Below are 27,534 nucleotides of genomic sequence, written 5' to 3'. Positions count from 1 at the left end.
GTGGCTCCATTTAAATATTTACTAAATTGTCACACAGAAACTGATTAGCTCAGCTGCAAAAAAAAGGCACTACAAGAAAAAAAAATGGTCTGATAAGTAAAGAACTTGAGGTAGAAAGTTACTCATTAAGTTCCTCAAGAAACAGTGTCAGAGCTCATCTTATTTTATGTACCCCTCAGAAGCCTTGGTAAAAACCCAGAATTGCCACAACCCATGCAGGTGACAGAAAGTTGGGAAGCATTACTAATACAAATGGAGTTAAGTTATGCAGGAAGAATCAAAGGGCTCTGAAGACTAGAATTATAAACAGCCAGAGGAAAAGGGTATAAACTGCTTGTAAATAAATATAGATCATAGATGGCAGAGTTTAGCAAAAGTTAAATCTGAAACACTGGAGTAACAAGGACCTGTTCCACAGCAACAACATTCCTAAAGAAGTTGCATGAAGTATCCCAAAGGGCCGCTTACATCAGCTTTGGACTGGGTTATGAAAGGAATAACTGCTCCATGAGGTAGGTGGTACTGATAGCAGGGAGTGAGACCAATTGACCAACATGACTCCTTCCAGTTTCAGGTCCCCAAGATAGCCATGCTCATGCCAGCAGCAAGCACTTGAGTGTCCCATTGAGGCTGCTGGCTTCCAGCAGCCCTGGGGCTTTCACTGGAGCCTGTCCTGTGCCTGATGCTGCGCACACGCTTCAGCACTTCTCTCTCAGAGCAGCCTCTGGTACCAGACAGCCCAAAGTGCTCTATTAGTGGTGCATGGAGCACCAGCAGGGTGTGTTCCTACCAGGAGTGAAGAACGTCAGCTGATCTGCATGTCTCTAAACACTCACACACTGAATCTGGGGGCTGTGAAGAAGGGGATTGCTCTCTTCCTATTTTAAAGAAGTGATAAATCATTTAGATGAAAATGCAGATTTTTTAATAGCTACTTGATGCAGAAAGAAGGCCAGCTTTCTTCCTTTGTTTCATTCTATGTCCTAGATATTCATCATACTGATGCTTGAGGGAAGGTACACAATAAAATTACTTTCTGGGCATCAAAACCTGTTCTTAAGGCTTTGTGAAGCATGTGAACTATAACTCAGAAGCTTAGGCTTATTGGTATGGGTAAATTTCCCATATGACAGTCACAACTGCAGTTTTCAAAGAACAAAACCATACTGAGTTGTAAACCCTTTGTCATGCTGGCATATGCAATACACTCCCCCCAAGAAACTTCTCCATGAAAAACTACCCCACTGTGTGGAGAAAAAAAATAAAAAATATTCATGACTTTGCTCAATGGGACCATAAAATGAGTACAGTGAAGAGGGCAACATGAGCCAAACAGACTGAAGTAAACCAGGAGACAGTCTAATCCTAGTTTTGTTATTGCCTTACTATATGTGACAGTCAGGTCTCAATTTTCCCACCAGTAAAATGACAATAATGTGACTTTCTTTTTTTTTAACTTTCTTGATTTTTTGAAGAACTTTGTAATTCATAGCTCAAAAATCAAAAGCAAAGGAAAACAGTAAGATCAAGGAGCACTGCGAAAACATACGACAGTGATCCAATAGGAATGTCACCCTGCTGCATAAGACAGCACAACGAATGTCATGCCCCAATGCAATAGGAGTGGGTGTTCATGGATTGCATCCTGAGAACTAGGACATTTGTCACTGCTGTATACTGACCCCAGGTCACTTCACTGAAAATTACTGCAAGCACTAAAAATTTACTGAATTTCCCAGAAAACACTGGAAAGAATTACATGCATTCTCTGTATTATTTAGTGGAAAACAAAGAGTGTTAAAATTATCACAGAATCACAGAATATTCTGAGTTTGAAGACATCCACAAGGATCATCGAGTTCAACTCTTAAATTAACAGCCTGTACAGGGACTAAACCCATGACCTTGACATTATTAGCACCATGCTCTAACCAAGAGAACTAATTAATAAGAAAATCTGATTTTAGCACACCATATTCATGTACCAGTTGTTCTCTAAATACATCACATCTGCTGCATTAATGTGGGCAGTATGGAAGTCCACAGCTTGGGGAACTGGACAGTTTGTTCTCACATGCAAATCCTAATAGGAAGGTTACCCCAAGCAGGTCTTGTAATGACTCCCACTGTAATTGCTGTACTCTGGAATTCAATATTTTAAAGTCATCAGCAAACAAAGGAAGCTGACACATCTAAGTTCCTCATCTAAATTCTCCCTGTATTTGAAAACTAACCAGGCTGTCCTTAGAGTTTTTTCATCTAGTTTTCTTTATATCAGTTTCATCAAGGTTTAGCTAACTCCCAGAAATACTTAAGAGATGCTCAAAAGCCAAGAATGTACCCTTAATCTTGTTTACATGTGCCACAGACCTTCACCTGTGGTACTACTTTCCATACCTGCAAAATACATCCAGGAAATAAATTGACCAGAATTTCCACCTCCAATTATTTCATAGTAACAGAAAATTGGATCTCTGATAGATATAATCTGATGTAACAGGAAGGGGGATAGGGAGAATATGAGACTTGTTTCAAAGCGATTTACAGCACAGCAGGAATGCCAGTGTCAGTATATGGCTTTTTTTATTTTCAGGTTTCAAACTGAGTAAAATGCACTGGAAGTCAGAAGAAAATAAAAGTTGTGTATTTGGAAGACGCGTTCACAAGATTTTGGTATCTTAAATTTAGCAGGTGGCTGTTGGAGTGAAACCTCATATTAGATCCAAACGGGCTTTGATTATTAATTTAATTATCCCATCTGTCTGGGACAAAGCAACATCTCCACATGCCCCAGTTGTCCTCTTAAACTGTTATCTCCAACACAACTTAAGCAGAGCCAATACTTCCAGTCTCAAGGGTTTTCTGAAAAGTGTATTTTCATGTGCATGTTATAAGCACATGTGAAAGCTTTAAGAAAATAGACCAAATGCTAATTTCATTTACACTGGATTAAATCATGAAAGGCTTCAGTGCTTCTACACTTCATTTTCCACAGTGTAACCACAGCAGACTTCTGACTACCGTCTCTCCTAAAAGAAAACCATACACCAGGATTTTTAGGGTAAATGGCATTGCTCCTGACATGTTTATCACTCCAGACTAAAAACAAATCCTACCTTTGAAAAAGCCAATGACCAATATAAGCAAATGTTTTCAGAGGACAGGATACTAGCCATTCTTTATAGCTAAACACAAGGGTAAAATACAAAAATGACAGCGGATGTTTATGGAAACATAATTTATGGCAACAACGCAAAAGGAAATAAGAGAGACACCCTCTTCCACCTAGGACTGCTGTCATTCTGGATTCATACTGCTTTCTTCACGTCTTGCTCCATCTGTTGTTTTGTGTTTGTAAACACTTTTCAAAAGCTTTCACTTTGTCTGCACGGGTACCTAAATTTAAGTCTGTCCAACAGCTTTATAGAGTAAATAGCTCAGAGGTCAGACCCCTCCAAGGGCCAGCAAGCACAAAGATATCACCTCTGCCTCTGGAAGACCCTAACCTGAAATTTCACAGGGTTTATCCCAGCTTAGCTCAGTTCTGATGCCCCACTTTCATAAGTTTAAATATCTCCAGTGGTTTCCACAGGACTCTTTGGCCTTTAATTATGTTTCCTGGCAAACTTTCTTCTGACAGGTCAAGAAAGCTTCACTCTCAGACTGTCTGCAGTTTTGCTGACAGGCAGGAAGCTAACTTCCTTTGAGCTATAGAACAAGCAGCACATATTTTTGTGTAGGACCAATCTTGGTATTACTGTGCTTCAAGGGTGCAATAAACACCTCAGACTCTCTATGTATTCCTGAGGCTCAGCCTGATGGCAAGAACCAAAGCCTCCTTTCAGTACTGGCTAAATTCCCACTGGGTTCATTCCTAATTGAGACCACGCTTATATAGACTGACAGAAAGTTCCTCAGAGCAATGAATGTAAAATTCTGCTTCTGTATCTCGAGGGTGCTATTCTACATAAATATGCATATGCATTTGCATATATGTTCCACTTCCTGCAGAGATGGGTGGGTCACATTGCAAATAGTGCTGAAATACAAGCCCACATGAACTGTTGGCAAGCACTGGAGTTACAGAAAAAAATTATGTGCAGCTATTTCATAAGCATTTACCCAGCAGATAAATATATATTTATGCATATATTTTTCCGTCTGAAATACAGATAATAGTCCATACAAGAGGGCATTCAAGGATGTCACAAGACAGCTCACATGCCAGAAAAGCAGTAGCAACTACAAACCGAGGATGCTCCAAGCAATGATAATTTGTGACCCAGAGCCAGTGCACACTGGGACAGATGAAAACAACTTGTTCCAAAGCTGCTATTGGGGATCTGACATGTTTATCTATTTGGCCCACATGGGGCTGTGTCTTCTAGCACTGACAGCTCCTGCAGGTTGGCAGCTCTTCAAAAGCTTGTCAGGCCTTGATAGCATTCCTATTCCTGCGGAGCTGGGCGGGTGCACTGCGATCACACCGTGATAATCGCGCTGACACGTAACCCTGCGTGCACTGTTAGCACAGCCACAGAAAGGGGCACCATTGCTTTGCAGCTATTTACCCACTGTTTACCCAGCTGACAGCATTTTGTATTTTCTATTCATTTAGTTTAAGGAGTAAAATAGAACAGGCTTTAAGCAAACTCACAAGAAAATTCGATGAACTGAAGTAACGTTTCCAGCAGGATGCCAGAGCCTGGTGTTCCTTCAGAATTTCTTCTCCAGCTTTTCAGCCTCCCATACTATTAAACATCTTTTTGTTTTGCACTGCACTTCTGGTAATGGCACAGAGGCTGTCAGTAGAACTGCTTTCTTTTGCTGACCATCCTTATTTTACTCATAGGAAGAAATCACAATTCTTCTAGTTTGCAAATAACTTGTATAATTTGTCAGGTATTTGAGGATCTTTCCAAAAAAGACTATGACACTTGATAATGCCACTCCAGGAAAAGGAGCTAAAGGCTTCTGTACAGTAAAACTTCAGAGAAAATATATCCCTGCTAAAGAAAAATGATTATTCATTGCTAAACTTTATATATTTATTGACTATAATGACTTTAGCTGCCTGCATTTGCCTGTCATTCTGGAAGACCTGCTTATTACACTGTGGTACTTACTGTTGTTTTATAATGAAGTTTACAAGCACTGGAAACCGGACAGACTTTTTTCAAACTGCCAGCTAAGGAAGCTATTTTCAACCTATTACACAATAAATTGAATAAAAACTACAATGATTTAAGAAATTGGGACTCCAGCAGAACTATTGATTTATTTCATAAGGAAAAGTACACCAGGAAATAAAACCATAACTTAATATATGTAAGTCAAATTAACTAATTTAAGTAAATAAATAGGTTTTAAAAAAAAGAAATTATTAAATTATATATATGTATACATTAGACAAGGGAGCAGGATACAATGCTTTGGATGCTTCTTCAAATACTATTCCAGAAATGTCTTAATATAGAGCTTTAGACTGTAAAATATAATCTTGCCAAGTAATTATACCCACATATGAGAATAAACTATTGAGGATTCTGACTTGGCTTTTGGAGGTATCAGTAGCTCCTAACAAAATAAATATCTGAAATTGAGAGCTTTATTAAAATAAGATTAAAATACCCAGCACAGAGCATTCTAAAGTTCATGTTCAGCTTTGTTTTAAAGAAAGGAAACCCTAAACTATGCACAATCTTGCATTCTAGTCTCAAAGTTGTTATACCTCTCTCACTCCTTCAGCTTGCTTTTAACTTCTTCCTCAAAGTCATTAATAAACACATCATTTATAGGCAGAAACTTAATATTCTAATCAATTTCTACTCATTTTAGTGGCTGTGTGTAAGCAGATTATTTTTTCCAGACGACTCGTACTCCAGAGGAGTACAAAGGACACACTTCAGACTCTTGTAGTCCCAACATGTGTGGTTTCCTCACACTGGGAAAGCCTGGAAGTGAGCCGCCTGGCCTGGTGCCAACCCAAACTCCGGTCAGTCTAAACACAGCACCGGCAAATGCTACTTTCTGACACTTCACTGCTACTGTAGAGTATCCTCTAGCATCCTCCTCAGCAACTGAGATTTATACACAGTTCCTCACACAACTTCCTTCATGTCATCCCTTCCTTCCACTCACAAGATTCAAGCAGCCAAGCACAGTGGAATTAGAGAAACACTTGTGTGAGGTTGCCTGGTGTTACCTGGGCATTTATGCAAGAAAATATGTTTATAAAGTTGTTGAATGACCATGGAGGCCTTGGAAATCATCACACCAGGATGTGCTGCAAGGCTTCTCAGTCAGTTCTTCCCAGTTAAATATATCTCACCTCAAGTGTTTTTTTTTTTTTCTGGAAAGTTTATTATCTGAATAATTAACCTATTAGTTTACTACTAAATGAAGTAGAAGTATTTGAACCTGCAAACATATTTAGTTTATATATGCAAGTGGTTAGGAATTTTATTTCCTCCTTTCAGGTTATCATAGATATGTAAGCATACATTCTCTATTCATCTTAGGCAATGCAAATTATCCTTCCAATACAAAGTGAGTCTTTTCTCTGTAACATCTATACCACTGTCTGATTGCAAGTTAAGTTCTCCTGGCTCTGTCTGTGTTCTGCTCTTCTTGGAAAGCACAAGGTCCATAATGATGAGTGGTGGTTTGGCCAAAGGGAAAATGTCACCAGCTTGGACTGAGGGGCAGCTCATGCAGGGTGCTACCACCTCCAGTGAGGTCTGGGCTCATAAAGCCCCACTGAACATAATGGGAGTTGACAGCACTCAGCTTCCCTCAGGAGGCAAGCAGTATCCCACAGAAACAGAAGTCTGCTTTTCACATAAACAAAACTTGCTTTCTTCATAAAGCCTACACCAAAAATCAATTTGCAGTCTGAAAATTCACAATTCTAATTAGCAGTGCTGTTGTTAATGCAATATCCTGAGGGAGTGGTGGATTTTGTGTCAGTTACTGAGATGACAAAAGCAAGGTAAGTGCTTGATAAAGCATACCAGGAAAAAATTTCCTGAAATACTCAGAATCCGATTTTTATAAAAACTGGCATGTGCAGCATTGCTGAAGTCAGGATGAGGAACAAGATATTCTGCCTGGTACTGTATCTCTTCTATACAATGACAGCAAGTGTTGCTCTCAAACGTGTGGGCAAAATAGTCTCTTGTTCCACCTGTTCAGCCCCTGCCTGCAATCGCATTAATTCAGGGTCAGTTACCTCTTCAGAGCTGGCAGCAGAATGCAGTAATTTAAAACCCCCCTCTGGTGCCTAAAGAAAATACCAAACACAGCTGAGAATTCAAATTTTCTTCGTATCTGGAAGAAGCAGGAAACCAGTTTTCATGTGTTCCTGTGCAAGCATCTGGTTCTCAGTCATAGCAGTCAACTGTGCTTACAAAAGCTGCAGTTTACCATGTCTGCTAGAAATATTGAAGGCTAAATTGTCATCTTATTATCTCAAGTTAGCACATTGTCACCGGGCACAGGCAAGGGACTACTGCAGATCCCAGTGGAAGCTTTTCCTATCACTAGTAATTCTAGATATTAACAGAAATGCTAAAATTGCCACTTACATTTTAATATAATTTAAACCATCCAAATTGCCTCTGCTCTGTTCAGCATTATAGTAAAGCAATCCCAGTGATGCCAGGAAGCAATGAAAGAGCTGTCTTCAGTTATTTCCTTCCAAATGCTTTTAAATGAGGAGGGTAACCATGACCAGAGGACTTGAACACTCTTAGCTACATTTTTCCTATTTGCTGATATTTTTATGCTATTTTCATGCACTGCAGGGCTCTTCCACATACCTGATCTCTTGCAGGTCATCAGTCACACAGGACATCATATAGCATGAGAAATTCAATTGATTAAATGTAATACATATAACTATGGGAGGTAAGATATCAAATCTTGGTAAATTGCACTGCACAACAAAATCTGCAGTTACCCAGTGAAGAAATGAATAAATAAAAACACAAAACAAAACAAACAAGCAAACAAAAAAGAATTTAACAGAATTTAATTTTGGAGATACACTCCACGGAAAATGCACTGACCTTTTTTACATTTTTGTTTATATCAACCAAGTTGAGCAGGAAGATGTGGTCCTTTGCCCCAACGAGCAGCCGGCCCCTCTCCTCATCTAGCAGCAGGGTTCGAAAATCAAGCCCCTCTGCTGAGCCCAGGAATGGGATACAGCTGTTTGAAAGCAGCAAGTCTGTGGGAAAATGAAGAAAATCTTTATAATCAAAATGTTTATATATGACTCATCAGTGTCTTTTATAAATATATGCAAGCAGCATGGAGTATACCAGTGAGATAAGTGCAGTCTTAGAGCATGTCTTTCCAGATTCATAATACAGTTCCTGTTAACTCTGGGGTTCTCTAGTAGGTTTTTTTTTAATTCCAAATTGGGTAATATTTACTTTCGCAAAATATTTTTCTATGTAAAATTTTCTTAATAAATTATCAGTGTGACATAAAATAATCAGAAATTCAACATAAATTAGAAACCATGAAAGCCAGATCTCTGCAAAATGTGTGCTATATCTTTCTTTCATTCTAATTATAAAAACTAATTATGTTTATATTATCATGTTCATGGATACATATGCTCAAGGATCAATACCTCATCATATTTGGTGCACCAAATGTAAAGCAACAAAAAGGTCAATGCCAGCCAAGGATAATTAGGAGTGGGAAATAGTGGGTAGGGACATTTTAAAATCACCCAGTTCAACTCCCTCAGTATGAAAAGGAACATTTTTCACTAAATCAACTTGGTCAAAGTCCCACCTAACATGGCCTTGAACACTTCCAGAGATGGGGCATCCACAATTTCTCTGGGCAACATGCGCCAGTTTCTCACCACTCTCATAATAGAAAATGTCTTTCTTATATCCAGTTTCTATCTACTCTCTTCCAGTTTAAAACCACTGCCCCTTGTCCTGTCACTAAAGACTTTGGTAAAAAGTCCAAGCTCATCTTTTTTCACAAGCTGCCTTTATATATTTAAAAGCTGCAATAAAGTCTCATCAGACCCTTCTTTTCTCCTGGTAGAACAACCCCAAACCTCTCAGCCTGTCCTCATATGGAAAGTCCTACAGCCCTCTGACCATTATCAGGGCTCTTCTCAAGATTCATGTCAAAGTTTGTGTCTTTCTTAACTAGAAACTAGGGTGCCCCAGAATTTAATGTTGGACTGCAGGGTCTCACCAGAGCAGACTGAAGAGGCAGAATCCCCTCCCTCTACCTGCTGAACACACTTCTCGTGGGACAGCCGAGGGTACAGCTGGCTTTGAAAGCTGTGAGCAACAATTTCTGACTCATACCCATTTTTTCATTCACCAGCATCCCCAAGTCCAAGTCCATGTCTGAAGGGCTGCACCCAACCTATTGATCACACAATCCATTCATGATGCAGTCTGTGTTGATATCAAGGATTGCCTTGACCCATGTGTAGGATCTTGCACTTGGTTTTGTTGAACTTCACATGGTTTACATGGGCCTCCTTCTCCAGCCAATGAAGGGATCATCAAAGATAATTTATTCCAATTCAATGAGGATGGTATAGTAAGGGGAACATCCAGTAGTAACACTTCTAAGATCCTTATTAAAATCAAAAATTTGACACTAAAATTTACTGTGAATTAACAGTAGCTTCAACTCTCTTTTAAAAGGTAATTAAGAAAAAAAAACTATGCTCTGTGAAACTAATGAAAGAATATATAATGCTGCAAAAAAGCTAAAGGGCTGTAAAATAAAAATTCTGTAACATTCTGCCTAATGAATACTCTCTGGATGTAATCCTGGATGAGGACACAAACAACATATAGAAAAGAGCACAAGGATAGTTAAGACTCGTTGGGTAGTCATTACTTTGGGGAAAAGAAAATAAACATGTGAATCAGTTCTTCCACAAGCAAACTGTCCAAACTAAACTACTTGGAAATCATCAGACAGAAAGCAAATCCTGTATTTAACTGAACATAAAATTAAGGGTATTTCCACCTTCCAGGCACTGGATGGACAATGTAGCATTCCTGCTAGAAAAGCCAGACTTACTGCAAAAGTTACTTTCACATCCTCATCATGACAAAAATTAGAGTCAGTGTTTTGGAGAAAAAGTCCTGAATGAAATAAAGGGAAAAAAAAACCCCACCCAAACATTTTTCTCCAAGGTATCTCACAAACCATGTGAGAGGCGAGAAAAGATTAAGTTCTGGTGCTGGCTAATAAACAGCACTCTGGAAGGAAAAATATTTTATCATTACTAATCTGACTAACGGGAATATAATTATGAAAATTATTTTTTGGCTCAGTCAAAAGTCTACTTAAGTTTGTGTGCATTTGTCTGGCTCCATGCAGGTTGTTGTTAAGGTACAATCTGAAAACAAATTGTCATGCATTGCCACTCCTATTCCCCTAGGTGACATTTATTTGGCAGTACTTTGGAAAAAAAATCCTGCTTCACACTGAAAAATTATATTCAACGCTGGGCACTACACTGCTATACACGAGCACTGTCATTTCATACAAATTTTTTGTGAAGACAAAGATGTCAGGGTTTGTTTTCTAAACTAGTAACACCTTAAAAGATCTGTTTATTAATTGCCAGCAAGATCACTTAGGAGCAGCTTATGGTTAACATGGTGCTATAAAAACCTCAGTCCTCACCTGCAGGACACAAGTAATTAGCATACAGAATATGAGGAAAAATTCCTCCCCATCTACAGCCACAGGAATTTGATCTAAGGAAGGATAGATTATATGCTTGTGCAAATACTTGCACAAAAGCACTTTCCCTGCTTAAAGCCACAAAAAGCATGGGCCTTTGAAAGAGTGTCAAATGCAAAAATATGTGGATTTGATTCTCCACATACGTGAAGGACTGACTGCTCTCTATTTCCCTATTTCCTTATTTGAGAGGAATGATCTCTGAAGAGACCATCCCAAATGGGCATTTGTCCTCTGTTGTTTCACAGTTCCAGTATTTCTCAGTAAAAAACCCCACCTAGAACAGTTACAACAGTGCAGGAAAATGCTGCCTCATGACTGAAATACCCAAATGGGAATGAGCCCTGTCTGATGCCTTGTACAACCATTTATGTCACCACATCATAAGGATAAAATCTGGAGAGTATTCCAGATTGAAATGACAACAGTGCACACTCCCTTTTTACTGACACAGATGACAACACAAGTTGCAAAGTGGTGAAGAATCAGGTTTGGTCAGTTATTTACTATTGAAAACAGCTTGGAAATAAGACCCTGAGCATGACCACTGATAAGATTATAACTGTAACATGACCTAATAAAACCTCACAAGTTTAACAGAAGGTTACAATTAACAGAGGGTTGATTAAATTGCAGCCAAATTAATCATAGTTCTCACTCCATAAAACAACACAACCCTATCTTATGCGTTGAAATTTTGCTTCACAGTGAGACATGTTTACTATCACCAAGGATATTACACTGGAAAAATTTACTGTGAAAAGCACATTTCCCAATGATTTTCAAGCTTAGAGCAAGCTGTTGATTTGAATCACTGCATCTCTGAAGCCTGGCTAACACAGAACCAACATTCTCACAAGGCACAGTAACAAAGTTAGTTACAGGGATGGTTTTCATGAGTACATGTTCAGCACTCAGTTTTATAGTCTCTATTTGCTGTTTTTCTCAAAATGAAAGAGTTTTTTCCAGCCTGGTGATTAAATAAGCATCCAGCTAACTCCCCTTCTGGGTTAGTATTTCACTGCTGAGTGGTAGAAGCTGGAATAGTGACTGGGATTTATTCATTTACCACAGTATCTCAGTTGACTTGGCTTACAACACCATGATCATTGCTTACTTGAAAAATCTTCAGCAGCAGAGCCACAGCAAAAAGTCTTCAAAAGTAAAAATTTTATTCTGTTCTGATAATATGTATTTGCATTTATAAAACATGTTTAGACTTCTTAGCATCAAATCATGTGTGGTGACCATGCTTCCCTTCCTCAATTCCAGCATGGTGTAAGAATGCAACAATGTGCAATCAACTTGGCTGAGACTCAGAATTCCCTTTGCGACCAATTACTGACTGTGCTGGTTTTAAGTGATATTTGGTGAGGAGGGAAGAAGCCACCCATGGAAATGATTTCTCTGAGAGAAGCTGCTAAGAGCTTCCTCAGTACCTGGAAAAAAACAATAGCTGGCTAGCTCTGAAAATTGACAACCTATTAAACCATTTAGAAGGTAGGTGCACCTCTGTGAGATTCACATTTTAAAGACACGCAAGCCCAGGAAATCTCTCTCTTGCTTCCCACCTTGAAGAGCTAACTGGGCACTGGTGGAGCCGGCCCCACTCTACCACAGCCCCTGTGGTCTGCTGGGGCCGGGCTGGGCCCCAGTGGCTCCCGGGCGGGGGCCAGGAGGCTGCAGGCCCCAGCCAAGGCTGGGCCGGGCAGCAGCTGTTAACATCTTGTCCACACTAAGCCCTTCCCCGTTGCCAGCCCATGCTGAACCGGGGTACGGCCCGCTGGGCCCTGGCAGCAGCTCCAGGCCGGGACAGACACACTTCTCCATGGCCTGCATGGCCCCAGTGGCTGCTGGGCACAGGGAGGGGAAGCCATGGGCCTGCAGCTGAAACTGAACGAAGCAGGGACCGGAGACCAGCTATGCGGCCACAGTGGCCACCAACCTTCTGGCTGGGCCCCCCGAGATCTTGGTACAGCCCCAAGCACAGCCTGAAATCCGTCACTGTGACTGCTTCGACCACTGCCTGGCAGAAACCATCATGACAATCTGCAGACCCTGGGAAAGGTATTAACTCTTTCACTGCACAGAGGAGACTTGCAAAACATTGATCCTCTCTCAAGTAAGAGAGAAGGACAGAGTGAAGACATGTAGAAGACAATAAGAAGACACCAAGGTCAGTAAAGAAGGAATCAAATCCCAGATGGAAGGAGAATGAGGAGATGCCTTAATATTGGGCTAAAAGTTATTTTGGTAAGGCCATGTACCATGGACTATGACACACTAGAATATCCTGTTTAATTCATGAAAAGGTATGGGGGGATAGAGTGTTCAAACTGTAGACACGAGCAGAGGCATCCATAATGAAGCAAAGCAGATGTTGAAGTAGCTGTGATCCCATGAGAAGCTTAAACAGACAGAGAGATGAGATTGATGAAGACCCTTTGCCCCCAGGGAGAGAAAAAGACCTCTGTTCCCAGAAATGAAGAAGATCTCAGAGATAGATGAAGAGAACCTTTGCTTTTGAACAGCTCATCCTGAAAATAATACCCCATAAATTGACATGGCCCATGAACTCAGCTGTGGAAAGGCTGTGAAACTGGGAGGAACTTCACAATTTCAGATTTTCTGGGCAGCTGCTATTCATGGAAATTTAAAAGCTAAAAGAGAACTGTTTCTTGTGAAGAACTCTCCATGGCATGGTGAGAGAAATTCCTCTCCGTACAAGAACTGATGAAAGACTATTGAAGATATGGTAACTGATGGAAAATCCCAGGTTTTGTGTCTACATTGTCAGCTGGGAAAGAAAAGAGGTTGTGTAGAGGGGAGAAGTGTTTCTTAAGGTTTTATTTGGATTCTTGTTATTCTTTTAGTTCTGTTAATAAAGTTTTCTTTATACTTTTTAAGCTTTAAGCCTGCTTTACCCTCCTCCTAATTCATATCTCACAACAGGAAATTAGTAAATAATTCTAGTATATGCACTGCCAATTTTAGCCAGTGATAAACTCATTACACAGACTTATTTTAAAGACAAGCCACACCTAAATTAGCAGACATCTCAACGTCTTTCAAAACAGTTACACCTAATGACACCTTTGAAGGACTCTGAAATTAAAGGCTTTATAATTCTCATATACAGCAAAGAATGAAGATCACATCCTTTTGCTTTAGGTAGAAGTAAGTCCTTTCTCATGTTGGAGAATACACATGAAGATTTAAGTGGGCATTGTAGAAATTCTCAACCAAACTTCTGAAATAATAAAAGTATTTATAGTATGATTACAGCAATTTATCCAATTCCTAAGGTATTCTGAGTTTAAAATTGACCACATGTTTTGCAGTTAGGGACTTCTCTGTTCATCTTTTAGGACTGAAGTGTTCCCCAGGAGCCTGTAATAGTTGACTGTAAAGAGAACTTTTCCAAAGATTCCTAAAAGATTCAGGAATAGTCAGCTGCAAAATTTCAGGCACTTCAGGGCATTTTCATATCAGGCTTCAAGCTTTTCTATGGAAATGCTCAAAAGACAGCATACTTAATATATCCAACATCTCTGTTTGCAAAAATTGATTATTTCAGGAAGCAGTATAGTGTGGCAGTGTGCCTCAGGGATGACAAAGGGTTACATTGTCCCACCCCAAACCCCTTTTGAAGGGTGGCCCAGGAGTTCTGATTGGGTTTGAGTCCCTGGGGGGTTCTCCCTTGGTGTGTTTCTACTGGTCCCTGACCCTGAACTCCACCCTCAAAGGTGGAAACCCTTAGGAGTTCTGTCCCTCAAAAACCCCTGCTGTGCCTCTGTTCAGAGCTCTCTGTTCTGGACCTAAGTTTGTTCCCATGTTGAATAAATGGTTTCATGAACCAGAAGCCCATCTTGTTGGTGTTTCATGCTGGTCCCCAGAATCCTGCTGCTTCCCTGGACAAGATCCTGAGGTTGCTGACTGCAACAGTATAGAAAGGATGTTCTCTAAGATACAGAGGGTTAAATACAAATAATGACACATTTCAGGCAATTTGAGAAACTTGTCTCCTTTTATTAATCCTTCCAACATAGATATCTAAATATTACTGAAAACCAGACAAACAGATACAGCAGGATAGTTCAGTTTCCTAAACTAAGAGAAACTTCACAAAATAGTTATATACTGACAACACTAAAGGGCCTCTGGAAGGAATGCTAATGAACAAGTCTCATTATGAAAACTTGGACTACCTATTCTCCTATGGTAAACTGACTTAAATCTATCTGTTGTACTTTCATATACTAGGAACTACGTCTTCACAAAACCATTGAAGCTACAGCTCACTGAATAACTACATCAAGTCCCTAACAGGCTAGGTTTCTGTCTTTGAGGTATTTCAAGCAACCTCTTCACTGTCTTCTGTGGGGATGTGTAGGTGGAGCCAGTTTTTGCCTTGTAGACTGAGGGAACAGCATCATTGTAGCTGGAAAGTGAAGGGCAAGGCAACTCAGAGATGTGAGTCTGCACAAGGAATCCATGTGCTGCAGCATCTTCCTTCCGCAGGAGCAGGAAAGCAGCTTCAGGATTGCCAGTGACAAATGCAACAACTGTGCAGTGTTCACGTGGCTGCCATCGGGTGTGAGCCCCCCCAGCACAGCTCTGTGCAATGAACTGCTCTCAGTGGCTGGAGAGCAGCATCCAGAGGCGAAATCGCAGCTGACCATAAGCTTGCATCGCCTCTCTGTGGGCAGCTGGATCTCGGGCCAGGTGCTCAAAGAGGTTGAGCGGCTCAACCCCTTGCATTGCTGGTGGCAAGCTGATCTCTGCAGGAAGCCTCTCATTGCCAAGCACAAAGTGCTCCAGGCGTTTCAACTGCAGGCAGCAGTGCAGGTATGCCATGATGTCCCACAGCCTCTGCGCAAATTCCCTCCTGCTCCACCGGGACAGTGGTACAATGGTCAGCACGTGCATGACCATGGTCTTCCAGGTAGAGCTGGAAAAACCTGTGCCCTTCAGGATGCAGGTGAAGACCTGCAGGCATTTCAGGTGCAAATTCTCACATGGCACCTGCCTGGCAATGTGACGGAAGAATTTCACTTCTGCCACAGCGTATGTCTCAGGCCACACTGTGCGTGCAATGAAGTTGGCCTCAACAAGCTGGCTGCTCACAGAGATGCTGGAGCTGCCTTTCTGGGCCTCTGTGGGCTGGCTGACAACAAAAATGTCAGAGTCCCCTTGGCGCACCCCAAAGAGCATCTCCACCTTCACGCTCTTCTTGCCTTTGCTCAGCCGGAATTGGCAGGACCGGCTGCAAGGCTGAAACACCAAGTGCCAGGAGTATGCCTGAGGCACATGCAGCCACGAGGACCTCACCAACTGGCGGAACCAGCGGGAGGTTTTCTCCACGTCCAGGTAGGAGCCGGTGCAGAGTGTCTCTAGGAGGCTGCGTTTCTGCTTCCGCCGCAGCTCCTCCTGCGAGTGGTGCACGAAGCACAAGAGCTGCTTGCCCAGCTGCTCCCTCTTGCACGTGCACACCAGCTCCACACGGACGCTGAAGGTCCTTGCTGCCACCTGCCCTGCGCTGTTAAGCTCTGGGTGGAAGGCATGCCCTGGCGGGGGATTCAGCGGGATCAGAACCCGGTACACCCCATCCCACTCACGGGGACTCCAACCCTCAAAGGCACTGCCCACCCCAATGGCTTCTTGAGGCACTGGGTAGAAAGTATTGCTCACGCGGTCCACAAAGACACGTGTGAAGCTTTCCATCAGCTCAGCTGTCACTGAGCGACCTCTCTCCAGGTCCTCCACCGGCCACTCTATGTGATCCACTAAAAGGATGCCTTGCTTATTCCCAGCATCTCGGCCGTCTTCTCTGTCTTCAATTCCACCCCTGCCGCTTTCTTCCTTGCCACCATCACTGCCTTCTTTTTCACTGGCAGCCACAATACCTTGTTCGTCTTCTTTTCTATCCTTGTTCTTGTTTCTCTCCACATTTACACCACCCTGTTCTTCATCCTTGCTTCGATCATCATCATCTTCTTTTTCAATTTCCTTATTTTCTTCCTCAGTTGCAGGAAAACCACTATTGTCAACTTCCTTCCCACAATCAATTCCACTGCTATCCTCCTGCCCAGTCCAATCACTGCTTCTCTGTTCACTGGCATCACTGCTTTCCTGCACTTGCACATCCATGTATTCTTCCTTTCCATCTACATTGTCTTCACCTTCATTTACATCTCTGTTGCCTGCCTTCTTATTTCCACCATTGTTTTTTTCTTCATTTCCATCTCCTTCTTCTTCCTTTCCAGCATCCTTGTCTTGCTCCACCTGCACATCCTTGTTTGCTCCTCCATTTGCTTTATCTAGGCCTTCTGCATTTCCAGCAACATTGCCAGGTTCTTCATTTCCTTCTGCAGTATTGTCTCCTGGCACATTCTCATCACTCAGTCCTTCATCTTTCTTTAAGTCACGGCCATTGTCACTCTTAACATCACTGTCTTCCTTCCCCTTCACCTCATCATTGCCTTCAATGGCATCATCGTCATCTCCCTCATTGGAAGCCACAGGACTGCCTTCTCTGTCATTTCCACTGCCGCTGTTGTCTGCCTCCACAGTCACATCAATGTTTTCCTCGCCTTCCCTTGAATCAACACTGTCTCCCTCCTGTTCTATTCCTCTCTCATCTCTAAAAGTCTTGCAGGAGCTCTGGTCCTTGCCACTGCTGCTGGCGTTACGGCTCCTTCTGCTGCAGCTAAACCACAGGCCCAAGAGGAGTAGGACTCCAGCAAGCACCCAGAATGGCCACTGCTGCAGAGCACCAAAGAGCACGGCTCCCCAGCCCTCGTCCTGCTGCTCCGGGGGCCCCTGCTCCAGCTCCTGCAGCAGCCGAGCCATCTCGCGGTCCAGCAGCTCCTGCCGCTCCTGCATTCGCCGGTGCGTGGCCTCATCCAGCCCATCCCCAGCCGGCTGCGGGTACTGGATCAGGCTTTGCACGAGCACGAAGAGCAATGGTAATAAAGCCATGGTCTGCAGGAGGACACACAGAAGCTGTTCAGTGGGACCAGAATGGAGACAGACAGTGGGGGGCAGGAGCCGCAGGGATGTGGCGGCAGGAAGGAGAGGGCCCCGGCAGCTGGCAGGTGGCAAGGCCTGCATCGCTGTCCCCGCAAGCGCCAGGCCCCGAGCAAGGCGCTCCCACCAGGGGCTGGGCCCTGGATGCAGGGACAGAACTCATGCCCTGGGTGTCAGCACTTCTGCCCCAGCCCAGCCCTCCTCCAGCCCTGTCCCCACTGCGTGTGCACTCACCGCTTGCCCAGGCTCTGCTGGGGCAGCGGGGCTCGCTGGGGCCTTTTACAGCTGTCCCCATTGTGACACGGCCCCTGTGCTGTCACAGAACCCAGAGCGCATCACAGGCCAGCCCCACCCGCCATCCCCAGCCCGGCTCAGGGAACTCATCATGGCCCTGGGCACCCAAAGCCCCAACAGACACCAAGTGCAGACCCATCACTTGGGAACCTGGCAACTCTACAGCTTCTCTTTACAAAGCAGGCACAAGCGCCCTCCCACACAACCGTTGTCAAATATAAATCTGAGTGACATGACCCATGGATGTTCTCAGCATTCAGGCGTAGGCTTTTATTTAATACTGGAGGGGGACATTTTTTATTATCAGTATTTTTACTTATTACTTTAGGGGTAGGATGTCAATAGGCTAATGTTTTGTTACAGATTTAGTGAGAAATTTTTCTGAAAGAAATCCAGGTTGCTTGGATGATACACAGGAACGTTTAATAAAAAGACCAAATTTAATAAAAAGGCCAAATAAGTTAATTACGAAATTTCAGTGTGTTCAATAGCCTCTTAGCTCTCAAATTTTATGGTTCAACACCATGGAAAATTCTGGTTTAGCCAAGATTTTGTTCAGAAAGTAGAATGTCTGGGTTTTTTCAAATTTGTGCACAGATGTACCTCTGTCATTCCCTCCATCTTCAAAATCGTCTCCCTTAAACAGAGTTAGCCAATCTCTCTGACAGAGGAACTTCTGTCTCTTTCTGCTCTTTGTGTATTTGTCTCCAAAGGACTGTGAGTACAGGAGAGATTATACTCCTCATCCCTTCTTTGGGGAACTCATCTAAAAATGGAACTGCAGAAATAGGGAGGGAGGAAAGTGAAACAGGATGTGACTTGAGTACCTGCATAGTGATCACAGACGTCCACTGCTAGACAGACACTGATGTCAGGCAGATCATGCCCTCCCATTACTGTGCAGGAGAATAATGTTGGGATTTCTGAAACTGTTCTGAATTGCATTTGCTTACCAGATGTTATTAGTAAAAGTAGTTAAAGAAAGAGTTTTGAACTCTCTTCTGAGCTGATGCCACTTATCATGTATCTTCCCAGCATTCTTCTAGGGAACCTGTTTTTGATGTTGTCCCATCCTTCTTTTTACAAGGGAGAAAAAATTCTTTGCCAAGTATCACCATTTCAGTTTTGTTTCCTCTCATCTTCCAAGATTTAATGAAGTGAACATTCAGCAGAGTAGTTTTGTATCTTCTGAACACAATTCTTTTATCCAATTGAGGCCCTTCTGTGACCATGAAAAAACAAAAACTGTTGTGAGCTACAGTTTACACTTAAGAGGTTGATATGGGTCAGTTCTCCAAGGTTATTCTTAGTTCAACTGCTATGTAAACTGTTGATGTCAGTGACTGGAGGCTGCTCTCCAGGACATTATATACATGATAATTATATGACAGAAAATGCAACATATAGTTGGATCTGACCTTCAAGTTCACTAGCTTAAAAATGGAAAAAAAAAGTCTGTAAGAAGTTTGCTGGTTTTCCCATTATTAAATGCCTTCACATTTATATTTAGTTTACTGTATATGCAAGAGACTTTCCTTGCATGGTCACCAGTGCCCATCCATCATCAAGCTAGGGTATATTTTAAGTCTCAATGATCACTGCCTTCAGAGAGCATTTTTAAGACAAAACAGGCAAAATCTTTTGTATAACTATACAGTCATCCAGTACTAGGATCTTTACTCTCACATAAACACCTCATGCTTTTCTGCAAAGGAATATGAGATAGATTTTTCTGAGAAATAACAAATTATCAAAAATTAAATAACAAACAAGGGGAAAACACCACTTCCTCACTCAGGACATTTTCCTTGATTTTCATAAGCATTCAGGTTTACAGCTGCTGACACTACCACAAGAGCAGTTTTTTTTCTGGTTTTACTTTCTCTTCACACAGCACAGCTGCAAAATGCAAACTCATTTCTAGGCTCTCTTATACATCACCAGTTTACCACATTCCAACCAGTCATAGTTGTGCAACACCCCATCAGGGTGCTGGGATTACTGCAGTGTCACAGACAGTTTAAGAGAGGCTCAAGGAGCTGTACAATTTTAACTATGTTTTATATGTATAATTAAATGATGTATGACATGGAAATAAGCCAGCTGTATTGAAACTCAACAAACTAACTGGTCTGATGCAACAGTTAAACATCTCATCAGTTATAAAATTAAACAGGTTTAAAGCAAAAACAATATAGGGAACAGAATGTCTGACATTGTAAAGCAGCATGTTCAAAGGACCATTTTTGAACATTAAACAAGTGTACTCATCCAGTCAGAATCTCAAAAGAATTCCTGGCACCAAAATATTCTCTGTTTGCTTTTTCACCATGTTTACAGAATGGATCACTCTTAGGGAGAAGAAAATCCTGTGTGCAAAACACTGCATGAAACTAAACAATCCTTAAAGTGTGGCTAATTTCCATGTGGAGCTGATGATTTAGCACTGTCATCCTTCAGCAGAGGAGAAAGAACTGCCTGTCTTTAGTTTACTTATGTAAGATGAAAAAAGTGAAGAGTGTGAATTTGATCTTGCTTCAATTTACTTCAGTGGCCAGACTCTTGCCATGACTCCAGTGGGAGTGAGACTGCAACTAAATTCATTCAATGTGGAGAAAAACAAATCAGCTGAGAATAATGCTCTTGTTTATTAGATTTAAATTACTACTACAGTTGTTTTTAACAGTGCTAAGTAAATCCTGTTTTAAAAGACAAAGGTTGTCTTCAGTCGTGCTTTTTCCCATGTACTGTGTCACAATGCAGGAATCCTGGTCCTCTGACCAAGTCACTGCTGTTCACAGCAAGCATGGCTTGCTCTGGGCCATGGCCACATTCCCACATGGGAATGATATATGTTTGTGGATGTCACTGATGACAGCATCAAAATCTGGGCTGGGGCATACTCCTGAGCCAATAAACCAGGTTGCACACTTTAGTAAAATGAATGCATTCACTGAAAACAAAGACTGCACTTAGTAAGATGTCCATGAAAAGCAGCAAAGTAAATCAAATCAGTAGGGTTAAATTTGCAATAATGAATCTGCAAATCTGCAGGGAAATTTTAGGATACACACAAATTGAAAAAAGTTTGTGGTTTTTTTTTCTTTTCCTTAGAAGGCAAACAACCTTCTGGTTTGACTATTCTCTACCCTATAAAGTAGAACCTAGAGAAACATGTAGAAAATATGTTTGGAAGAACCACTCAATAAAAGAGATTATTACTCAGAAGATAGAAACGAGACTGTCTACACTGTATGAATTAAACATATATGAATTAGGACACAGACCCTTCCATTCTTTAGTAACAAAACTGATGCTGTCCTGAAAATGACATTAATGAATGAGACTAGGTTATGAAAACTTTCTGCATTTGCTCTAGAGCTTGGAATAAGGATGTTAAATGAGGCAGCAGACAACAAAGATGTGCTGCTTAGTGAAGCTGAACGTCACTTCTGAGCTTGAGGAGTTCTAGAGTTTGTATAAAGGTGACAGGTTATCTCCAGCTGCATGAAAATGAGTGATAAATACACAGTTTCTCTTAGATTGAAAGCAGTGCTAGACAAAGAGTATTAAAATATGAAATATTACTCAAAAATCATCCCTTGGTTTTCTAAAGATGGAAATCTTCTATTAGAAGACAGTTTGTCACCTCCTCCATATACTAAAGCTATAACATAATCATAAAAGCAACTCAAACTTGTAGGAGTATCTCAGATACACAGATTAAGTAAGATCTATGCAGTGAGAGCACCCTAAAAGCATCACAAGAACAGTGACAATTTCTTGATAGTAATGACATGAACCAATACCTAAAAGTGAAGAAGAGAATTTTTCAACTAATGGATCTGGGAAACTGTGGGAATAAAAGATGGCATATGTGATTAAAGCTCATAGTGTATTATATTAACACAGGTGGATAATATATAACTTTGATTCTGCATTACAACATATTTCAACTGAATTGTGTGTAGTTTTATTTTCATACATGCACGATTTTTAGAACATTTTTTAGAATTTGTACAATTTTTTTAGAATTTCTAATATTTTTATATTTTTAGACTGGGTCAAACAATAAAGGAAATTCATTGTACAACATTGCATTGATCCCCATATCACCCACTTGAATATCTCAACATTTCCAGCACAGATTCCCACTCCTTAAGATGAAAACCCAAAGAAGATGAAAGCCTATAACTGCCATCAAGAGAAGGTCTAAAATTTTAATTGCTGTCTGAACACAAAAAAGAGCTGTGACATGCTGTGGTTTATTGAGGCACTCCTGCAGTTATAGACACATCTTTAACTACCCCACCCTCTCCCTCTTCCCCCATCCACCACTGACTGATGCAGCTGGGAGATTCAGTAACTGCAGAGCAAAATCTTGTTTACTTTCAGCTCTCCTGCCCCAGTAAATGCTTAGCTCTTCTGGGAAGATGGACCTATGCCATAAACACATTGCACCATGAAGGGAATGAAACCTTCCTTCCAAAGACGTGTGTGACCAGGTTTTTGGAACTGCCTGATGTGGCCAGTTTTCATCGGTTTTCCATAAAGAAGGGCAAGAACCATGTATTCTCCTCCTCATGATATTTCAAGTCTTAATTCCAAAGCACAGAGATGCCAGGACTTGTCAGTGACATGACTAACAATTTTATGAGAACTGGCAAGATAGTTCATGTCTCCTACATCTTACTCGCAGAAACCTTGGAATTATTTTGTCTGAAACACTTGGGGGAAGGAAAGAAGACTTAATTCTGACAACTTTATTAAATATTCAGTACATCTGACATCCTCTTATCAACAACAAAAATATGGTTTAATTATGATAAGCCATATTGGAGTAATTTATACTACGTAAGTGTGAAAAAACAGCAGTAAATTTTTTCTTGTTTCATGTGGAAAAATACACACCACCTTCCATCCCCCCCAAAAAAGTAAGACAAGGCACAATAAATTCTCATAATTCTCTTGCTTCTGGCTTTTCAGTTCTATCACAGCTCTCCAAATTAAGATTTATGTGCTATTTTGCATCTGTATCATTTGTTGATTTTCCCCCCCTACAGGGATATAGGTGGATAAGTTTGGACAGGAAACAGTATCCCTCAAGCCAAACTGAAAGGTTTATAAAGTTGCTAATAAAAGTTTGGGTCAGGGTTTAAATATCAATCATCTGCTCATTGTCTTTTTAAACGAGCTCAGGCATTTTCCCAACCACTCCCAGCAGGTCTCTGCCACTATTTTAGACTAAGATTTTAGCCATTTCTTTTTTCCCTGTGTTGACCTCAATAATTTTTCTTTCTCCCCCTCTTTACCTGCCAAATGCATCCATCAGGATTTTGCCAAAGGCTATCTGCTTTTGAAGTTGAGAGAAATTCACTAATCGTGAGTGTCAAATCCACAATAAATGCCATTGCCATATGGTATATGCTGCTTTTGGGAATTATCTCAAAAGGCTAGCTGTGAGAAGGCTGGCTGTATGTTAGGAAGGTTTTACTGCTAACTTTCATAATTCATGTCAGGTCTTTTCAGTTTCTGTATTCATTGGCTACAGTGAGTGCAACTGTTTCCTGAATTTATAAAAATGTTGTCAAGATCCCTTGATCTTTCTTCCTCCGTCTCTCTTACACAAACACATCCAAGCACATCTATACACACTGGAATAGCATGCACAGTGGCATGCAAATCTAGCAAAAGAGAAGCTTGTAAATAAATAGCATGTCATTCTGCTTACTCAATAAATTCCTCTGGCTGTTAAAATCACGATAAACATATCATAAGCACCGATGAAGGCTTTACAGCCTGTCCCATCACACCATCCTGAGTGCAATTCTGCAACGCATAGGAAGACATGAATTTTGAAAAATGGAGCAGAAATAGCTCCCATAAGGGAAGGGTGCTGACAGTTGAAACATAACTAACTGGAGAGCATTTCTTTTAGCTAAAGAAGACAGCATCAGTGACACATCTCTGTGCCTGTGGAGGCATACTGTACATTCAAAGCAATAAGAAATCTACCTTCTTTAAAAAATTGTCCATTAGTACATAAATATATCTGTGTTGAAATCCCTCAGATGGTGCCATTCTCAGCAAGAACTACACACAAGACTAAGAAATTCCACAAAGAAACACACTCCTGTGATCCAAAGAGGCAAGGAGAAAGAAAACCACATATGAAGAATTTAACATTCCAACATAGCGATAGAAAAAGAATTACAAAAATAAAATAAAACACAAAAAAATAAACAAAATAAAATAATAATTAGAAAAACCCAACACAACAAAAAAACCCCACAATTTAATACTGTCCCTAGGCAGAATTCATCCATCCTTAAGGTTTCTATTATGCATTTCTGGGACAGTGTTTTGCTTTCCTGGTAAGTAATACAAATGAACTGCTGGCAACATCACATCAAAACAAAAGTGACAGAATCAGACAAAATACTGAAAAGTTTACCTTTATAGGAAAGCTTCAGTCTTGGGATATTTTGTTTTGATGTTCCAGTGACTGGAAGGAACAGCATCACTAAAGACATCAGGCTGCAGGCATGTGGCACTTGCAAAGCTCTCATTCTGCTCTCTTCTTCTGTATCTCCTTTTGCACGATTGTGAAATATTGCCCCACTTTTCAAGCAACCCAAGTTTTATCTGGAAGAAAAAAAGGAAAACATCTGTGAACCTGCATTACTGCATAAATAATAACTCTGTAAGCAAGCCAAACCTATTTTTAAAGAGCAGCTCATTTAATTTCTTTGCTACAAAAGTATTTTTTCCTCTAGTACAAGTAAAAATGTTTCTTTAATATTAAATTTACATATTTTGACATTGGAAAAATATGTAAACTTTTCAAACACCAGTGTGTAGTATAGCTAAAGTTTAAACACAAATTAAATTAATGAAGTATCCATAAAAAGAACATTTGCCATTCAAAAGTGACCATTCAACTTATTAGTTCATACCAGTCCACTGGATATCTTAATGTTTTGTAACTCTTTTTATCTCAGTACAGCAGCTATTGCATGTTTATGCTATGACTAGAATGAACTGTCTCAGATGCCATGGGGGTACAAGCAGAGTTAACAATGAGCACATACCCATCAAAACTTTCATAAATAAACCAAGAAAATTGGATAGAACAAGCAGTTATGTTTAGTTTTAATAGGAAAAAAAAGTCAATGAGGATGATGGATTTAAAAGCATTTTCAGTATGATATTTCCAGCAGAATAACTGCCTCAACTCATCCACCAAAATGTCCTATAAACTTTAATGAGTGTTTCAGGCTGGGGTCAATAGGCTGATATGAGATTTTGTTAGCACAGTGCACAACTAAGCCAGCTTTGCAGCACTTTTCACTTAATAAGTGTCATTCATGTTCCATAAATCTTGAAGTGTTTTACAAATGAAAGCAATTATCACTGTCCTTATTTTCCCTATGCAAAAACAGAACCATAAAGTTCCAGTGAACCTACTTCCTCAAGGTCACACAGCTAGCAAAGTAGCTGAAAAGAAAACAGCAACAGCAATCTTGGTGTCCTTTGTACCCAACTATCAAGGATCTCTTTCGCCCAATAACTACACTTTTTCACATGAAATTATTTGAAATGGCATCTTGAGTTCTGAAGGCAAAACTTGATGGTAAATAAATCACAGAGATCAGAGTATGAAAATATTTGTAAGATCAAATCCTTACTCCTGCAAGTGCATGACGCTAGAGGTCAAGGGAGATGGCTGGTGAAATGACAAATATCACTGTTTGAGTAATGCTGTAAAACCAAGGAGTAAAAAATGTTATGGTTAGTCGAGAGATTAATGGCTCATGACTTGCCATGAAAATTCTTTTCTGAAAGGTACTGAAACTGCCTGATTAAAAGAACAATCCCTGTGCCCACATCAGCCAGCATTTGCACAGACATAGAAGAAGAGGTTCCTTATGAGCCCATGGGAAATGCAGAGCAGCTTGTGGCCACTGGCTCAGGCAACTCTGTGAGCTAAAGCAGCACCCAGAACCAATTCAGCACCTCCTGATGCAGGCAGTTCATCTTTCCTGGCATGAAAGGATGGAAACAGTTCTCTCTGAAAGAGGAAATCTGTCTCAGATGAAACTTGTGCTTTCTGAGCCTCCAGACCTTCTGTCAATAGTAAAAGACAGGGAAGTGTGCAAGAAGAGCACAATGGTGAAAGAGAAAAGAGGGGAACAATTTGTAAAATGCCCAAAGCATAGCTCCTATTGCCAAAACCAAGCTTCTTTCTCCTCAGTCCCCTCTTCAACACCCACATTCAGTTTCTGAATGCACTACTCTTGGCCAAGTGTGAGTACATGTTCATGAGATGACATGGAGAGAAAAGAGACAAATGTTAAATGCCTGTTTCATCTTTCCCTTCCCTTTATTACAGTATAAGATCTTAAGAGATGACCCTTACTTCTGTGCCGACACGTCTGAGGTTGGACCACAAAGGACAGATGTGGATTAGACTATCCCAGGGTTAAATTGCCTTTAAGAAATTTATTTAGAGGGAAGAAGGGGAAAAGAAGGGGAGGGGAGGAGGGGGAAGAATATATCAAGATGAGACATCAGCCCTGTTCATCTTCAGCAGGATGATAGTGACAAACCTTACTTCAAAAAGAAGCAATTAAGAGGGAGCCAGTCCCATTGCAAGTATGTTGAGAAGTCATGGCCTGAAGGTCTGGGCCCCAGCCAACAGGGAATTCACCAAAGGATTTGGGGCTCATTTTTTTGAGGCAGTTACTATGAAGAATCAAGACTAAATTTGACTAAAGAAACCAGTTGTGTCAATACACTGTCATTTGCAGAACTGATTGAGAATCAGCACCAAACTTGGGCCTTTGGCCATAGCTCACAACATCACTTTTTCATTTAGGCTTTTTTTTGCTAATGGGAACCTTCCTCTTTTTTTATTTTTTCTTTTTTGTTGGAGTTTTTTTCCCATTTCCCTTTTATTTGAATAATGTCTGTGAAAAACCATTTGCTTTCACAAGGCGGTTAGTTTACACTGGAGGCAGCTGCTCTGTGAGCTCGAGCCAACCCTGTCCTGTCTTTAGATTCATTGCAATCTGGCCAGATTGTCACATATATTTTTAGTTTATGATGATCCTCTAATACAATTCCAGCTTCCACACAGAGTCCTTCCAACAGTCTAGCTCAGGTTAATGAACTTCAGGCCAACTAACTTGACATTAATCTTCAGAGAATATCTTTCCTCTCTGTAACATATGCAATGTCAATCAGTGTCCTGTGCTGAAAAGACCCACAGTCACACTGATCAGAAACAAACAGTCCCATAAGCAGAAATAAAACATAAAACCCAAAAGCAAATTTGACTCCCGCATTCTTTCTTCCACTCAAAAGTAACAAGAACTTGGTCAGAGAAAGAAAAATTACTGGTTTGTTTAGTCCTTTGATACTTCAGCTAAGGACCAACACATTCTAAAACTTCCTCACTAT

The 27,534-nt window shown here is 40.9% G+C and overlaps 2 protein-coding genes across 4 annotated transcripts in view; both read right to left on the bottom strand.

Annotated features, from left to right (window-relative positions):
* The window catches only part of SEMA3D (semaphorin 3D), a 134,198-nt gene that overhangs the window by 67,410 nt on the left and 39,254 nt on the right, over positions 1-27,534 (bottom strand). For all 3 annotated transcript variants that reach the window (XM_086886605.1, XM_086886603.1, XM_086886604.1), the window contains 2 exons: positions 24,527-24,717; positions 8,070-8,230 (listed from right to left, as the gene is read on the bottom strand). In XM_086886605.1, coding sequence (XP_086742731.1) covers positions 8,070-8,230; positions 24,527-24,641 — 276 coding nt within the window. In that variant the 5' untranslated portion in view covers positions 24,642-24,717. The remainder of the gene's footprint in view (positions 1-8,069; positions 8,231-24,526; positions 24,718-27,534) is intronic.
* Positions 14,758-21,622, bottom strand: LOC111923087 (uncharacterized). Its single transcript, XM_023918691.2, has one exon. It carries the CDS (start codon positions 17,860-17,862, stop codon positions 15,385-15,387), a length of 2,478 nt encoding a protein of 825 aa, XP_023774459.2. The 5' UTR covers positions 17,863-21,622; the 3' UTR covers positions 14,758-15,384.

Source organism: Cyanistes caeruleus, chromosome 4 (genome assembly GCF_971803275.1).
Source record: "Cyanistes caeruleus chromosome 4, bCyaCae1.hap1.1, whole genome shotgun sequence".
Lineage (NCBI taxonomy): Eukaryota > Metazoa > Chordata > Aves > Passeriformes > Paridae > Cyanistes > Cyanistes caeruleus.
Note: the sequence above shows the minus strand (reverse complement) of the source record. Positions and strands in the feature narration are given on the sequence as shown.